General features: G+C 34.3%; 1 protein-coding gene across 2 annotated transcripts in view; it reads left to right on the top strand.

The window, feature by feature from the left end:
* Positions 1-9,696, top strand: part of LOC129944550 (ceramide transfer protein) — a 70,404-nt gene extending 60,708 nt beyond the window's left edge. For both annotated transcript variants that reach the window (XM_056054070.1, XM_056054071.1), the window contains 5 exons: positions 3,912-4,136; positions 4,255-4,486; positions 4,560-4,762; positions 4,832-4,967; positions 8,572-9,696. In XM_056054070.1, the coding sequence (XP_055910045.1) occupies positions 3,912-4,136; positions 4,255-4,486; positions 4,560-4,762; positions 4,832-4,967; positions 8,572-8,699 (924 nt within the window). In that variant the 3' untranslated portion in view covers positions 8,700-9,696. The remainder of the gene's footprint in view (positions 1-3,911; positions 4,137-4,254; positions 4,487-4,559; positions 4,763-4,831; positions 4,968-8,571) is intronic.
* The last annotated feature ends 9,376 nt before the right edge of the window (positions 9,697-19,072 follow it).

Genomic DNA, 19,072 nt, shown 5'->3' on the forward strand with positions numbered 1-19,072 from the left:
CAGAAAGAACGATACTCTCCAGAAATGTTGAGTTTATTACACATTTCCTCGGAGTTAAATGATAGTTTTCAAGAAATTTAGTGTTTATATATTCATTTGTTTTGTCTTTATTTCTGTGTCCACTGTTTGACTTTTGATATATCACCAAAATATATTATGTACTCTTGAATACTGAAAAATAAAAAAAAATGCCTTAAAATTACAAAAAAAATACTTTTTTTCCCATATTTCACTCGAATTGGTCCTTTTTCTTTTTTCTCTACTGTTTTAATTCACTCAGATTACTTAAAAAATTGATTTTGACGATTGCATATTAAAATACAGCTATGTTTATCACCTTTGTTGAAACTTCGTATTTTAACACTAATTTCTGAAACAGTGTTTTTGAAAGTCACAATTTTTAAAGCCTTGGAAATTTCCTTCAAGATAAAAAAATTTAAGCAATATCTTTATTCGTTAAGGAGATATGATTTTTGCAACCAAAAAAGTCAAAACGGGCCACCGTGTGGCGTAGCTTATTAATGTATGAATATTAAAAAAAAAAAAAAAACATGATTTTCAAAATGAATTTGCACAATTTGAAAATCATACAATTTTCAAAAAATATTTATAAGTTGTTTGTTTTCAACTTTTTTCGCAAACATCTTAAAGAAACTCTGCACTCCTATGCTTAAACGGGTTTAAACCGAATAAACGGTTTGAAATTAATCCTTGTTTTTGTAACGAATCTGTCCTCTAAACAAGGCTACATCATTAAGTTTTTAAAATATATTGGAAAAAATTAAAAAGTCAGAACTAAAAGTTACCTTCAAAATGTATTTTTAAAAATCATCAAAGCAATAAATGCAAGATTTCTCAAACTATCACATGGAGTCAAATGAAGACTCAAAAGATTTGTACATTCTTTAAAAAAGCATCACAAAATGTATTGTTAAGGACTATGTCGTGTTGTACTTTATTCTTAAAAACACCGTTTTTATTTGGCTTTAGAATTTTTAAGGGGGCATAGATATTTAAAAAACCCGCTGTTATAGAAAATTTATAAGATGAGGTTTAAGTTCAAGAACAACTTAATGCTTTAAAAAAAGTATTAATGTGTTTGATTGACAAAAAAGGAAACGTAATTTTGACGAATAGTGTGGCTTACTTAAAGAATCCTTAATGCTGTTGCTTTTTTCCTACTTTAATCATATTATATCGTATTTCTAAAACCTTGAAAATTATAGTTAACTCTTGTCTCCATCACTTTGTATTGTTTGCTGCTAAGGGATTTTTATAAGAGGATATAAAAGATAAGAAACGAAATTATGGTCACCAAAACTATGTTCATTATAGTTTCCAGTTTAACATTTTACTTTACTTACTTAAGGTGGCGCAACAGTCCTGTATGAACTAGGGCCTCATCCAACAAACTTCTCCATCTAGCTCTGTCCCAAGCTAGATGTCTCCAGTTTCGCGCTCCAAGTTGGGTGAGGTCACTTTCCACTTGTGTGTTCACCTGATTCGCGGTCTTCCTCTACTGCGCTCTCCTGTGTGTGAGGATTCGAAGACTTTCCGGGCCGAAGCATTGGTTTCCATGCGCTCTAAGTGACCTAGCTCGTCGTTCCATCTTCTCCTAGACTTCCCTTCGATGCATACGGGACCGTAGATCACACGAAGAACTTTTCTCTCAAACCGACCCAAGGTGCTTTCATCCGCTTTTGTCATAGCCTTGCTTCTGCACCGTATAGCCGGACGGGGATGATAAGGGTCTTATATATTAACACTTTGGTCCCTCGAGAGAGGACTTTACCACTCAATTGCTTTCTTAGTCCAAAGAAACAGCGGTTAGCAAGAGTTATTCTGAGTTTCATCTCAGTGCTGGTATTGTTTTCTGCGATTACAGCGGAGCTTAGTTAGACGAAGTCCTTGACTATTTCAAAGTTACGTCTGCCGATGGTGACGTTTTGACCAAGACGTCGGTGTTGTATGTCCTCTCTTGACGACAGCATGTACTTTGTTTTGCCCTCATTAACCGTTAAACCCATTTTTGCCGCCTCTGCCTCAATACTCACAAAAGTCCCATTGACATCACGCTGAGTTGTTCCGATTATTTCAATGTCATCAGCATATGCTAGTAAATGGACAGACTTTCGAAAGATAGTGACTCTAGTGTTGACGTGTGATCTCTGCACTATTCTTTCAAGCACGATGTTAAAAAAATCACATGACAGCGCATCACTTTGTTAAAAGCTTTTTTGACATCGAAAGGTTCTGTTAAGTTGTTTCCAACCTTTATGGAGCAATGTGAATTCTCCATGGTCATTCTGCACAAACTGACGGCAGGGATGCCAAAACCAGAAATGGCTCTACATACAGCTCGTCCCTGTAGATGCTGTTATATTAGCTTTCGTCGTCTATGTTGAGTGGATCATCCTGTCTGACAGCGGAATTCGGTTCGTCGTCGCCGTTATATAGTCTGCAGAAGTGGTCCTTCCAAATCCTCAGCATTGACTGCGGTTCCACTATGATGTTTCCACTTTCGTCTGTGCAGCCTTCGGTTCTAGGTTTATGTACCTGTGAATTTCGTTTCACCTGTTCATACAACTTTCGAACTTCATTCCTGCTTTTAAACCTCTCAACATGTTTGACCGCACGCTTCTCATGCCCTCTCGTTTTCCTTCTGAGAAGTCGGTGTTCGTCTCGCCTCTTCTGCTCATAGAGCTCATGAGCAGCTCTCGTCCTTTTATGCAGCGCCACTTTGCGTGTCTGTTGTTTGGCTGCATTTGTCTGCCGAAATTCCTCATCAAACCAGGGGTTCCTTGTTGGTGGCTGTTTGAAACCCAGCACATCAGAGGCGGCTTCTTTGATTGCATCTTGGCAATATTGCCACTGGTTTTCGATACATTGTGTTGGCGGCAGAGAACTTCGAGAGAGGTTACTTGTAACTCGGTCGGAAAAGGATTTGACGATCTCTGGCGATTGTAGCCGTTCGAAGTTGTACCTTCTCCCAGCACCTCCCTGTTTTGCCTTGGGTCTAGAAATCAGAAGTGCTACCTTGGCTACAACGAGGTAGTGGTCCGAGTCGATGTTAGCTCCTCGGAAAGTGCGGACATCCATGATCCTGGAAGCATGTCTGGCGTCGATCGCAATATGGTCAATCTGGTTGACGGTAGATTGATCTGGAGACCTCCAAGTTTCTTTGTGGATGTTGAGGTTTGGAAAACGCGTACTGGCTACCATGGCGTGTGCGCATATCAGGCTAATGTTGCCGAATTTAGCCTTGATGCGGATGGTCATGACGCGCTCGTTGATGCATCTATAGCTCAAGACTTCTTGCCAATGTTAAAGCCGTAATTTTGACGAATAGTGTTATGGCTTACTTAAAGAATCCTTAATGCTGTTGCTTTTTTCGTACTTTAATCATATTATATTTAAAACTATGAAAATTATAGAAACCTCTCGTCTCAATCATTTTGTATTATTTGCTGTTTAGAGATTTTAGAAAGAGTAGAGAAAAGATAAGAAACAGGAAATAATGGTCACTAAAACAATGTCCAATATAGTTCCCAGCTTTACATTTAACTTCAATGTTTTTTATTCCTCGCACATTGTCAGTTTACATTCGTTCAAAAACAATAATAATCTATTCACTCAATAATTGTCAACATGTCGGTACATATTCGTGGTTTCATTATTTAAACCAATTAAAAAATAAAAAACATTTTATCAAATAAACAAAATGTTAATCTCAATTCAGTTGCACTCAATGATTGCATTTAAAAAGTAATCACTGTAAACTCCCAACTCGTATCAAATGTCTAATCAATACTAGAATCTACTTCAACCAAATAACACTTCGTGACTTCCTTTCCATTCAAATAATTAAGAAAAATCAAAAAATGAATTCAATAAAATTTTGCAATCGACAGGAAGGACCCAATTCTACTCTACCAGAAGATGAATTCTTTGATGCTGTTGAAACTGGCCTGGATCGAATCGAAGAGGACATGCAATTGAGAGTTAAATTGAAACTGCAATCGCAGTTATCACAAACCCTGGTAAATGTACCCCATCAGGCGCAAAATGAAACCGAAGATGGACAAGATGAATTCGGAACAGGGACCATTGCTAGACAGCATGAACTTTGGCCAGAAGTGAGTTGTACATATAATTGATTTTCTATTTCCTTACTTCTTCTACCTGCTACGATATCTACTTTCGATTCCAATTATAAAATATAAATTGATAACTAATGGTTTTTTAAATTGACAGATTGATCGAGTGTGCAAAGAACAACTTCACTATGCCCGGGAGGGTGTTGGCCAAGGTGGTAATGGTTGGCAAATATTTGCCGATGAAGGTGAAATGAAAATGTACAAACGCGAAGAAGAAGTTAATGGAATGGTTATGGATCCATTGAAAGCTTGTCATGTTGTCAAAGGTGTAACTGCCCGAGAGATGTGTCATTATTTCTTTATGCCAGAGTTCCGAAATGATTGGGAAAGTAAGTTGACATTAATGAAATTCGCTTTTGAGTGGACAACAAAATAAATTAAAATTATTTTCTTTTCTAATAGCAACATTGGAAGACTGCACAATTTTGGAGAAAATCTCTCCAGAAACTTTAGTATTCTTGCAAACACACAAACGAGTATGGCCCGCAAATCAGAGGGATGCATTATTCTGGTCGCACATGAGGAAAATCACAGATAATTTGGAAAAAGATGCAACAGATGTTTGGATTGTTTGTAATAATTCAACCGAACGAGTTGGTTACCCGGTAAAGAGTTTTAAAATTTAGTTTTAAATTAATTTTGTATTAACAATTGAATTTCGTTTTTACTTAAAGCCCAATACTGGTAAATGCATTCGGATATTCCTTACAGTCATTCTTGTATGTCAAACAAATTTAACACCTGGAAAAACAAAGAACGATAAACTTACAAGAGATGACCTGACCTGTAAAATAACATATTGCTCAGTTGGTAAGTAGCAAAAGCCCAACGGCTTCAAACCTTCATCATAATAGTCCAGAAAAATAGTTCGAAGAAAGGGTTAACCTCGAAATAAAAGATTGTAGGCTGAAAATTTGTGCATGTCTTCCTTTTAGTGTTCGAAACATTGTGTAAAAAGATACAATCTTGTTATAGTAGCCCAGGGTGCTAAATCGGGATTTACTCGAGCGTCAAAGAGACCTATTGGATTACGAAGCTTAAATGCCATATCATATATAGACTTTCATCGGTGGGGGAGCAAGTATAAATTTTCAAAAATGTAAAAAAAAACAGTTACATGGACATACTCGAGGGCTTCAGACATTATTAGCATTCATGTCCTTCGTATTTTTGAATATATACGTACATTAATCTCATTGTGGTGGTCCTACCGAAAAAAAAAATGTAATCGACCGCGTCAAATTTTCAAAGGGGATGTTAAGTGAACCTAAAAGAAGACTCTTATGTAATAATCTGACGATTTGGATTTCACCCAAACTCGCGGCCATTATTAGAATTTTCAAAAAAAATCGCCATTTTGGAATACTTGAGCCCTTCAGATTAAGATATGTATGGTTCATTTTTATACCCTAAACGTGCTGTCTCATAATCTGACGATTATCTTGAGGGATTCGCCTAATCTGACAATGAAAAGATTTTTTTTTGTATTTTTTCAAATCTTCTAACTTAACAAAATTAAGAGTTGAAAAATTTGAATGCAAAGAAAACAGTACATATTCTTTGAAGTACAAAACTTTTATTTATGAGAAAATAAGTATAAAAAATGTAAATTTTTTTGAGGATTATTTTTTCAATCATCATCTTCGTGGGTGGAATCATCTTCCTCTTCTGGCTCGATTTCATCCCCAGATTGTGTATCTGTAACAAAAAATCATGAGAGTATGAAACGAAATTTTTCTTCGTGAATAACGATTTCTTCAATCATAGCAAAAGAAAAATAAACCTAATTCTGGAGTATCCTCAAAAATATCATATGCTTTTGGCAATTGATTACCCGCAAACCAGATCATTTGGTATTAATCTTCGAAACTCTCCACCCATAGTCCGTTGGTAAAAGATCAATAATTTTAGCTTTATGGCCATTACTCCACAAGCATGCAATGTCATAGATAGATAAAGAGTCAGATAGGGATAGAAACGCGGGAAGGGGTAAACCGGCATCATGTACATGCACGCATTAAACTTTATCGATTATTTTTCCTTACTTCGGCCTCCGAAAATCGTCAGATTATTATTCGTGAACGTTGAATTATTGCCTTCAAAATAAAGACAAATTTTGCCACGCTCGTGAAAGTCAAGATTCTCTTGGAAAATTTGTCAATTCCTCGCAAGTACCTGTGAAATAAAACTTTACGTGCTAAAGGCATGGATTGAACCTCTAGCATTACAGTTTTCAAGACTCAAGATTCAAGATTTTTTATTGAACTTTGGATAGTCTTCAGATTAAATAGATACATTGTCTAAGAATAAAATAGATTGTTGGCACATAGGGGGCCTAACTTTATATATTGGCTTAAGGTTAAATTTAAATATTGTGGTGTTCTAAAAATAAAAGTCGGTTATCCTCGGGGTGTTCCTTCCGTGTTGTCATTTGTTGGATTTGTTGATTAGTTGGACAGTTTTTGGCATGTTTAGCCACGTTGGTGGGCTGACACGGGGCAGCGTACAATGCAACGGCTTCTTCGTTGTTGTCTTGGATTATGTTATCATCATCGGGATCTTGGTCAGTTGACTTAGTCAATTGTTCTTCTTCATCAATGGATGTTCACGATTAAAGGCCCAGCTGGCTTTCCTAAGAACTTTCTGGACATGCGTTTTTAACTTTAACAGCTCGTGGAAATAAACTCCCAGGTACTGGACAGTCCTCTTGGCTGAAAGTGACGATCCATCTGGGAGTTTCAACTTCAAGTTTCTGCATATTGTCGCTTTTTGAGAACCTCTACGGACGACAGTTGACGGCCTTCTGAAGCAGATGAGTTCCGACTTTGCTGCGTTGATTTTAATACCCTATTTATGGTAGAAATCAAAGAGACGGCGGATGTGTGCTTTTACTTTCTTCACGGCTATATGTGGTGACATTGAGAAGCAGTAGGTCAAGAAATCATCGGCGTTCTCGCAGTTGACGGGGGTAGGTTGGTCAGATGTCAGGATGTTGTACAGAAGCGGGCCGAGCTTCGATCCTTGGCCAACTCTCCAATTTGAACATACAATTTTCTAGAAGAGAGAAAAGAAAAAATTATTCTTACTAGTGCGATTGGTGAAGTTTATGGATGAGGCCTTCAATCCATACGCTATTAAACGCTTTCTCAATGTCCAAAAGGCATCCAACGGTGACACTATGGCTATTAAGAGCTGTGGTGACGTCGTGTTGAAACTTCATTAAAGTATACAGCGTCGAGTGTTTTTCCCATAAACCAAACTGCATGTCAGGAATTATATTGTTCTCACAGCAGAATTTTTTCAGTTTCCTTAATATAAGTTTCTCCAGGAGTTTGCTGATCTCAGGAGAGATACGGGTCTGTAGTTAGAAATGTCTCGCTGTTAAAATGGCTGGCTGGTTGAGTTTTATCGAAAGCAGAACTGCTTCGTGGTCAGAGTCGCTGGGCACTGTTGAGCAAGTGAAGTTCCTGATTTTTGGAAGAATATACATAAATAAAATAAGAAGTTTATAGGAAAAAATTTAAAGTTGATGGAGTTCTTGAAAAGGTTGGCTTTGCTTGCGACACTAAAACCGAAGAATGTTCATCGCTGTAAAGGTCCAACCAGTCCACGATGGCTTTGCCTTCAGAACTGATAGCGGTATCCTGCCACATGTGGTGTCTTGCATTGAAGTCACCACCAATTAGCCCGTAAGTTGTTTGCTTTAAGACACTGTTGAGTATGTTGAGGTCGCCATGGATGTATACTTTATAGGAACCGCATTTGAACTAAACGCCGATTACTGTCAACTTTTCTCCTTGTCCTAGATCTATCTGGACTGCTGTAGCTTCGTTAGTTTCACTGATGAGAGCGATGCCTGCTTTGTTGTTTTTCATAAACATGTTGAATAGCATTACAGTTCTACACACCGAACATCACGCCACGGATACTACGTACTATATTAAAATTTCGGAGCCATTATCACTTTCTGCCCACTATATCTGGAACAGTTGAGTGTATGGAAAATATTTGGTTTGAAAATTGTAACAAATTGTATGCTTGACAAATTTTATTTTGATAAAAGTCTTAATACCATTGAAGCTAAAGATTCGGAAATGATTCCGTTTTCGCGAACTTAAGCGGCCCATAACTAACGAACAGTAGAATGTTTAGAACATCAAAAGGAAGGTATAGACATATTTAGCTTACTTATCTCCCATTCCAAGGTAAAAACCCTTGTTTTTTTGGGATATCAATAAATTTTGACAAAAGCTGAATTAGGTATTAGAATTTTATTAAGAAGTAAATTTAAAAGTCCACACTAATAGCTATTCTTTCGAACTAAAGAGCAGTAAATTGATGAAATATGTCTTATTATAAAACAAGCCTTTTTTACCAGAAAATATGTTCAAAACCTTATCAATTAACTTTTCAGTAAATCCCGGCGGTTGGGCCCCAGCATCAGCACTACGAGCAATATACAAACGAGAATATCCGAAGTTCCTGAAACGATTCACTCATTACGTGATAGACCAGTGTAAAGATAAGCCAATTATGTTCTGATATTTGTCGGGCTTAATTTTATTTCATTTTGTATTTATATAATAATTAAAAAACAAACACCAGAAACAAATAAAATTAAAAAAGCAGTTATCGTAAGACTATTTTAATGTATGATGTATTTGTTTGAAACAATTAAATTTGTAAAAGCTTTTACTTTTGTTTATATATATTTACTATTTTTATACAATTTATATTAAAAATAATAAAACAAAAATAAAATAAATTGTTTGTTATAAAATTATAAGAAAGTGAATGTGTGTGTGTGTATTGTTTTGATTTTGTGAAATAAACACACAAACCATAAAACAAACAAGACAACAATAAAATATCACACGTAACTGTTGCACTAAATTAAAGTTAACTTTTTTTTTTAATTTTAATTTCACATTAACTCATAAAATCAGTTTGAATTTATTTTTTTGTTTTACCATAAAATTTAGTTTTAAATCTTTCTTTTTCAAATGAAATTAAATATTTATATTTTTAATGATGTTGTGAGGAAATGTTTATGTTTATCACTCATAACAAATTCTAAGTGTCTTTTTACAACTTTTAAAGAAACGTGTTTTTATAAATAACAGAAATGTATATTTATCATAAAAAAAAATATAAATAATAAATTTAAAAAAATGCCTTCCTGTTATATCTTATATTATATACTTTGATTTTATTCTTTATTTAATTTTTCTAAACATTTTTAACTATAATTCATATAATTATCACTGTAAAGAAGCACATAACCACACAAAAGAAAAACCCAAATCGTCTTTATAGATTTTAGCTTTTTTTCTATGCTATACATTGATAGCTTTAAATGTGATCAAAATTATAATGATAATGTATTATATAAACCATTTTTTGGAAAATTAAAAACAAACAAAAAAACAAAAACACAAAATGTAAAATAATGTCTTTTTCTAATAATAATAATAATTATATAAATAAAAATAATAATAAATACCATACATTAACATAACTAATGTTGTATGTGTCTTTATTGATGATTTTTGATTATAATAAATTGTATAACCAAATGATTTATTAATTAATATAAAATAAAATTAATTAATGAATTCATTAAAGAAGAAAGACAAATAATTTGAATCTACATAAATATATACATACATTAAGAAAATAATGTTACTCTCATGAAGTGGATCTGGGTTATGTATTTAAAAAAAAAGAAATATATTAGTGTGAATAATAAATAAATGAAACAACAAACTTATTGAATATTATATTCTAATGTTTTTTAAAGATTAAACTATAAAGAGGTTTGTAAGTATTCCTTCGATGTACAACGTTAAATGAGAGGTATTCTAGTGTGAATTATTTTATTTTTCATAAAAAAGAAGGTGGACAAGAATTTAGCACACTTGTTCAAAAAAAATAATAATCATTTAATTTTCAATTTGTTTTCTTATTACGAAATTAGTTATATTTTTTTACATTACATATACAAAGCACTATGTTTTCATAGTACTTCATCAATCTTTGAATCTCCTGCCACAATAGTGTTAAATTGGTTGTTTTTTTGCTCAATGTAATGTTCAACATCATTCCACAAATTCTCGATCAGGTTAAGATCGGGTGATTGTGCTGGCCACTTCAAAACATCGATTTTATTCACCTCTAAGGCATACTTCACTAACTTTGAAGTTTGTTTAGGGTCGTTGTCGTCCATGAAGCGCCATAATATGAAATACGAAACGAACGGCAGAAAAAACGAAACTCGAAGAAACGAAAGTCATGGCGAAGAGCGATTATAAGATACGAAAATAGAAAGCAAAAAAAGTTGCTAGGCAAAAACGAAAAATGATAATTTTTTAAAGGAGCAACTAACTTTACTCCTATTAACAAATGTCAAAATAAAAATAAATTCGAGGAAGTTTCAAAAATAAATTTAATTTGCATAAATTCTATAAAATGTTTTTTCACTGCGATTATTTCCTTGAAAGCGAAGATGAATCCCAAACTAACGAAGAAGAGGAAATGCGTATAAAAAGAAGAGTTTTCAGAGATTCATCGAACCCAATGAGCATTCCAAGTTCAACGTAAGTAAAGTGAAATCCTTTCCATCTAGTATTAAAAAAAACTCCTAAAATATTTGCCAGGTTCAAGCTTCTTTATCGTTTGAATAAGGACGCATTCAAATATGTAAAGGGTGTCCCAAAATTAACGCAAGATTTGAATTTGCCGCCATTTTTGCAGTGAAGTGTTGGCAACCCTGAAAAAAAGCAATTTGACAGCTAACAGTATAGGGTTATTAAAATTGGAGCGTTACACGATAGAACAACGTGTCTTCATTATTAAAGAATATTTCAAAAATAGTGAAAGCTTGGCGGCTGCAGTTCGAAAATTTCATACAAAATATGGTCGGAATAGTGTTTTAACTTCGTCAACTGTGAAGAGATTAATTGAAAAATTCATGGAGACTGGATCCGTTATAGACGCCAAACACACTGGTCGCCTAAAAACAAGCCGTTCAAATGTGAATGTCGAAGCAGTGCGTGAGAGTGTTGCTGACAATCCAATAACCTCAATTCGACGTCGTGGACAAGAATTGCAAATTTCAAGAACCTCTCTACAACGTATACTCACCAAAGATCTGTGTCTTCATGCTTACAAAATTCAATTAACACAACAATTGAAGCCTAATGACCATGGACAGAGAAAAGAGTTTGTTGAATGGATTATTGAACATCAACGGACCCTGATTTTTCGAGCAAAATCATCCTAAGCGATGAAGCACATTTTCATCTTGATGGCTTTGTCAATCGCCAAAATTGCGGCATTTGGGGTTCGGAGAACCCACATGTGATTGTCGAAAAACAAATGCATCCACAACGAGTAACTGTATGGTGTGGATTTTGGGCTGGAGGCATAATTGGGCCATATTTTTTTGAAAATGGTGCTGGTCAAGCAGTGACTGTTACTGGTGCTCGATATCGCGACATGATTACACAGTTCTTTCTGCCAAAATTGGATGATATTGATGTGTCCAATATGTGGTTTCAACAAGACGGTGCCACATATCATACAGCCCGTGAAACAATTCAATTACTGCATGAGACATTTCCAGGTCGTGTACTCTCTCGTTTCGGTGATCAAAATTGGCCTCCTAGATCGTGTGATTTAACACCATTAGACTTCTTTTTATGGGGTTATTTAAAATCACAAGTCTATGTCAACAAGCCCACAACCACCCGTGCATTAAAGGAGGAGATTCAACGCTGCATCAACGAAATTCAGCCACATTTATGCAGAATGGTCATGGAAAATTCCAACAAAAGAGTGCGCATGTGCATGCAAAGCCGTGGAGGCCATTTATCCGATGTGTTATTCCATACATAACCCTATCCTATGTACTTTACGAGTCAATAAAAATATAACTATCAAAAGACTAAAAACGGCGTTTTCTATTTAATTCAAATCTTGCGTTAATTTTGGGACACCCTTTATTAGAAGAGATCGATCCACACCTTCCAAGTTTCAAATCTAAATCTTTTCCAACCATCCATTGGTTTCTCTGGAGGACCGCATGCATTATCAGACAAAGTCTTCCAAAGAATTTTGGATTTGACTTTGGCTTGGCTCATCAGCAAGTAATTTTTTGCTATAATTGGATTGGTTTCCATAAAAGCTACCAGCAAATCCAACTGCTTTGCATTAGTTGTAGGCCTAGAAATAACTTATTTTTTTTCACAATTGTATTTATTATTTGCTTACATTTTAATGCTCATTTAACAAAACAAAAACCAACCAAACAAAACCAAAACAATAAATGACATTTGACGTGCTGAAGGCACTCGTAAATAAAAATACGAGTATCGTCATTTTTACGATTCTCGTTTTTCTTAATCGCAATTTGACGATTTAGTGCTACTACAATCGTTTTTCCTAATCTCGATTTAACGAATAAGCGTTATTTTGAACGAGTTTCGTTTTTCAAAATAACCCCCCTGCTTAGGTTATCATATGATCCAACAGGATATCGCTGTACACGTTCTGGTCCAACGCCGCCGTGCAATGAAAAAGCAGCCCAGGCCATAACGCTGAGTCCACCGTGTTTTACTGTCTTAATGATAGATAGATGATAGATAGATTTGGATTTTATTGGATCAACATTTGAATTTAACAATAGAAACGTTTTTACATTTACATTTACAAAAATCATTATGACATGGCATTTGCCGTCTGCCAGATTGACAACTATAATATATTAATTTAATTACAAAGATATAACCGTTTTAAATAACATATGTGTTTAAAATATGGAATTATATGGAAACCAATAAAATTTAAAATTCAAATAAGATACAGTTAAAGGTTTGTTTAATCAAAAATCTTCGTTAATTATTCTTGCTCTATATCTGAGCGCAATTACACAATATTCATAAAGTCTATTAACGTTCATTTGATTCAATTCGTCCAGGACTTGCTCTTCTGATAAAACATCGCTTCCAAGAACGCTTCTTCTGGTTTCTTTCAAAGTTGGGCATCTTCCCAAAAAGTGAATTACGTCTTCTCTTTCTTTCATGTTGCAAATGCTGCATTCTAATGGTAGTTCAGGTCTGTGAGGCATGAAGTTCAGATTGATAAGCTCGCTGCGAAGTCTGACCATTGTAGCGATAAAATTAACCTTATAAGAGTCATGAAAATAGTTTTTCTCTGCCAAATTGTGATTTAATCTACTGTAAACTGTTCTGTAGATGGAACTGGAGGCTTCAGCTATATATTCAGCTCTACATTTCTCATCCACCTTCGAGATTACATTGTAGAAGAGAGTCTTGCAACTACCAATGTTTTCCAGGTTTAAATCAAAGCTTAAATTGCATTCTTCAGCTAGTTTTGACCACTCTCTATACCAGCTGTTTCGTTCGTGTATGGCACTGATAGCTACCTTCTTGACTAATCTGGATTCTGATAAATTGAATATGTACTGAAGAAAATCGGCTTGCAACTTCAAGGTCTTTATGTGTAAAGGTGATAGTCCTGTTTCGAGCATTACCACGTAATTTGGTGTGTTGACTGGTAAGCTAAATATCCTTTTAATATAGTGTGTCAAGAGTTTTTCCACCGTTTGAAATCTCATGCATCCCCAAACTTGTGCGCCATATAAAAGTATGCTCTCCGATACTGCTTCAAATACCTTGTGTTTACTGCTATGCGCAATGTTTCTGTTCATGAAGCATCTTTTCCATGATATGTTAATGGCTGTTTTCGCCTTTTCTAACTTCACAGTTAAATGCTTCTGCATGCTCAAACTTCTCGTAAAAATTACCCCTAGGTATTTGTATTCGGTTACACACTCTAAGGCTTCTCCGTTAAATGACCATTTCTCGTTAGAAGCATTTCTTCCACCACCGTTTTTAAATATCATCACTTTAGACTTTTGCGTATTAACGATTAAGTTCCATAAGCAACAATAATTATATAACCTGTTTATCATGAGCTGTAACGCTTCCGGCGAATACGCAAACATGACAATATCATCTGCAAATAATAAGGCTTTCATATGTGTTCCTGCGAAATCCACGCCACCAGGCAGATAATCAATCAGGTCATTTATAAAAAGTGAGAACAAAGTGGGGCTCAATGTGCAGCCTTGCCTTACTCCGGATGAGGTCACAAACCAATCTGACAACTCTGCACCATTCCATACAGCCGCTCGTGTTCCTCTATAGAGATTCTCTAGCGCACGTCCAAATTTCATCGATAACCCCGCGTTATATAGCTTGTAGAATAAGGCACCTCTATTTATTGTATCGAATGCCGCTTGAAAGTCGATGAAAAATACATATAATTTCTTTTTTTGAGCGATAAAGCTTTCTGCAAGACTTCGGAGTACAAAAATATTGTCCATTGTAGAGTAGCCTGCTCTAAAACCTGCTTGAAACTCTTTCAGTATGTTCTGAGACTTAATCCACTTGTTGAGCCTTTTCTGCATCATCGTTGTACTGTCTTAATGGTGTACCTTGAATCATATTCCCTGTTTTTTGGACGCCATACATATTTTTTACCCATCCTATCCGAACCGGCAGAATTTGGATTTATCGCTCCAGAACACGTTTTTCCAAAAACTAATTGGTTTTTCTAGGTGAGCTTTGGCAAACTGTAACCTAGATTTCAGATTTTTTTGATACGAGCGGTTTTCTCAGAGCAACACACCCACGTAGATTGTCTTCTTTTAATCGGCGTCTGATGGTCCTTAAGGAAACATTTACTCCATAGTTCGTTGAAAGTTCGCTTCGAATGGCACTGGATAAGACATCCAGATCTTTGGTCGATAACCTATAAATAATTCTATCTTCATATGTAGTTGTCTTTCTGGCCCGTTGGTTTTGTTTAACGTTTTTAATCACTCCAAACTTTTTCAAATGACGAAGGGCATTATAAAACAGCTTCCTGGAGCATTCTTACAGCTTAGAAATGTCTGTTACCGTCCGCACTTTTGACTTCATTTTCAAGATCAGAATTCTTTTTTCCTTTTTGCACCATTTTACTTCTGTCATGACTAATTTTTTTTTTTATATTTTACAATATAGATCATTAAAGGAATATTTAATTACCTCAAAAATGTATTATTTTCTTTAAAAAAAATACAAAAATTAAAAATACACTCTTTGATTGCAAAACGGGCTAAATTTATGTCCAGCTAAAAACAACGCGAATCACAAAAAATCTTTATTTTTATATATATAGTCATAATAACAACATAAAAATGAACCGTTAATTGCAAGTAATACAAAATTGAAAGTAGAAAAATACTTGTACCCTTTTCGATGTGTTAAATTCGTGTCCACCACTGTATGCGTTTTTTAAACCAACGCATTTTATCTGTAACTGTTGTTCTACAACTTAATTGTTTGCTATCCCAAAACTGTTTGAATCTCTTGTTCTGTGAAAATCAACATGGATTTATCAAAAGAAATGTTCTGTTACAAATCTGCTTCAATTTATAACATTTTGTGCATTTACAGATTTTAGAAAAGCATTTGGCAAACTTAAAGTACTTTTAATGAAATTACAGCAAGTCGGACTACATTAGAAATTAATAGCTTGGTTATCATCTTACCTCATTGATAGCCATTATTGTGTTGTCTTCAAAAATTCTAATTATTTATACATTAATATGTGTTCCACTCTTAGCTTCAAACAGTTTCAGACTGAAAGTTTTTGACATTTTTAGCTAAAGTCGTTCCACACTTCAAAACTTGTGCTAATTCTTAGTGTACAAAATGTCCCCTTTTTGCCAGATTTAGTCAGAGAAATTTCGATTTCTGGGCTGGTTGTCAAATTCGATTTGACGTTCACGGTAATGATAGAAAAAAAAATCTATTGACTTATTTATTGGATTCTTTTTTATGATTAAGTTAATTCTGTAGCTCTGTTCGAGTATATTTTTTGACGTTAAAAAAGTTCAAGCACGTGCAAATTGATGCAAAAACCGTTCCAGACGTTTTGACAGTTTGCTTTGTCTCTGAGCATTTCATTCCCACTCCTCAAATTTGACATTTAGTACGAGAAACGGCGGCCATCTTAAATGTCATCTGACTTTGTCAATAGGAACATATTTGAGGTTTCTTTGTTATTTCGAGTCTTAGAAAGTAATTTCATCAATAATTAAATATAATTAATACGTTCACGGAATGACGGACTATTGATATACGCTCTACGAATAATAAATAGAATGGTACTTAACATTTAGATATAATTTTTTTGACGAAAAATACTCTGACAGCCGGCTTTGTTATTGTTCTCTTCCTCGACTGACCTTTGACACCGAATCGATATATTCACTGAAATGACTTGTGCGGTATTGGACAAACTATTTTTGCATTTTTATGGTTAAAAATAAATAATCTTTTAATATCCTCTTTAAAACTAAATTTTTTATAAAAAAAATACGGTGTATTGAGTAATGACCGGGGTTAAATACCTTAAATTATTCAATTATATTTTGGACTTGTTGTTGAAGATTGTACATTAGGACTCGTTCCCGAAATGTTTTTCTATGCGTGTAGGTATATTGTTTCATTTAAAATTCGCCTTATTAATAAATAATATTGTTCGATGGAGACACAAAACATGTTAGTTTTAGTATTTTTCTCATTTTTTTAAATTAAGTCAAGATTTAGGGCATTAAATTGCTAGCAAAGCCAATTCTGCACCTTGGTGATTTTGAGCCATATGTCAGCTACATAGTTTTACTTGAAATGGTTTCGAAAAGTTTTCGAAATTATGAAATCAATCGCATGATACAACCCTAAATACAATTTCACTCGATTTTCAAATTAGATTTCATTTCAATCGATTTCGGGATCATAGGTAATCTTTGAATGTTGTTATATATTATTCTTTTTTACTGGCTTCTATACTATTATTTTCAAAGTTTTAATTTTCTAAACATTTTAACACCTATTTTTGCAAGCATTCGACTCTATTAATAAAAAATTGCGTATGCACCCAGATGTTCCACTACGGGGGTTTAATTGAAGAAGCAAACTCCATATGTTTACAGAGTAGGTACAATTTTGTTTACTCACTTTAAATTAAGTAGATATGTTTTTAAAACGTTTTTAAGCAAATAAATAATTGCTTAAAAATGAAAACTGCCACGTGGGCTCAATTTTCTTGTTTATTATAAATACACAAAAATACACTTGTTACTTTAAAAATTTAAATAATTTTTTAAATTTAAAAACTCTAACTGAACAAAATTTTGAATTTCAATTTCCTGTTATTGCGCATATCCGGAGCGAATTGTATTCAGCACAAAAATAGTTTAACTGGCAATGCCTTTCCTTTCATTTGTCATCTGTCATTTGCTCACCTGTCTTAAAGCTACCACTTTGCGAGATTAACAATAATTTTGTTAACAAAAATAAGTATTGTATGAAATAAAGACATATTAAAGAATTGAGAATTTGTATGGCTCAGAGTGTTGTTCAACGTTAATTTCAATCAAAAGTAATTGGTAATTGTCGTTTTTTCCATTAAAATTACACGTTTTTGTAATTGAAACAAATGTTTTAGTTTCCTATAGTTGTAATTGAAAAAATATATGTATACTTCAATTACTTCTAATTGTAATTGAAAACATGGACTTAATATCTACATGTAATTAACTACATGTAATTGGGCTTGTTTAAGTTCTTGAAGGAAAGCTAATGTTTTATTTATTTATTAAGCTATAACTTAACTTACCTTAACAATTTTTTTTTTAAGTTCTTGTTATCAACATTAATTCATGTGAGCCCTAAGGCCCACATAAAAGCTCTTTAATTTACAAGAACTAACAATTTTGATTGTATTAGACTTAAAATTAAAAGGGACGAGGAATTCGGACTCAAAAAGGGAAAAAGTAAAGGGTATCTTTCAGATGGGATTTGGAAATGTTTGAGTCGAAGACTAGCATAGCAGCGTTGCAGTGACGAAGAATTCTTGACATTGGTTCAAAGTGCCCTTAGTTAGTGCGGTGATGAGGGGTATAGAAAAAGGAGACAGATCGCAGATTTCGAGGGTTGGTGTTAAGATGAATATCACTCAGGAGTGCCAAGGAATCTATATTGCCAATTAACAATTGGTGAGCAAATAATATATCAGCGTTTTTGCGTCTAATATATATAAGGGCTGCTAACCTATCAGTTTTAGTCGATCGGCATAAGGATGCAAGTTGGATGTATCATCCCAGGGAAGGCCACGTAAGAAAAATCGAATGAAACATCTTTGAACATTTTCAATTCTGAGTGAATGGTTTTCATAAAAGGGAGACTATACATGGCATGCATATTCAAGATGAGGACGGACTAGGGAAATGTAAAGCGCTTTAGCCAAGGTGCCTACCTTGTGGGACGCCAGAAGTTGCATGTATGTATAAGTTCTATTGGGAAGTTAGGAGCCTATCCAGTTTAAAGACTTACATAGATGGAAAGCCTAGAGTTCTAAGTTTGGGATAAATTATCTTATGGGATATCTTATCAAAGGCTTTGCTGTAATCAGTGTATACAACATCAACTTCTTTGCCATTCTCAAGGGCTGACAAAACTTTCGATATAAATTCAATTAAGTTACTCGTAGTGGATCTACCTTTAAGAAAACCATGTTGAGCGGGGGAGATTAAGGGCTTGCAATGGAAATAAACGGAATCATAAACTAAGCTATTAAAAAGTTTTGGAATGCATGAAAGTTAAGCAATAGGTCTTTAATTGTTAATTTCAGTTTCATTGCCTTGTTTATGAATGGGAAATATAAATGAATCATATTTAGCAAATAGATTTGATATGGTTGTTGGATCTGAGGAGATTATGTTGGAGAAACTCATTGAAGTTGGAAACCCATCAGATTTTCGTTTGGCATTTAAAAACTTG

This window comes from Eupeodes corollae, chromosome 2, assembly GCF_945859685.1.
Source record: "Eupeodes corollae chromosome 2, idEupCoro1.1, whole genome shotgun sequence".
Classification (NCBI taxonomy): Eukaryota; Metazoa; Arthropoda; class Insecta; order Diptera; family Syrphidae; genus Eupeodes; species Eupeodes corollae.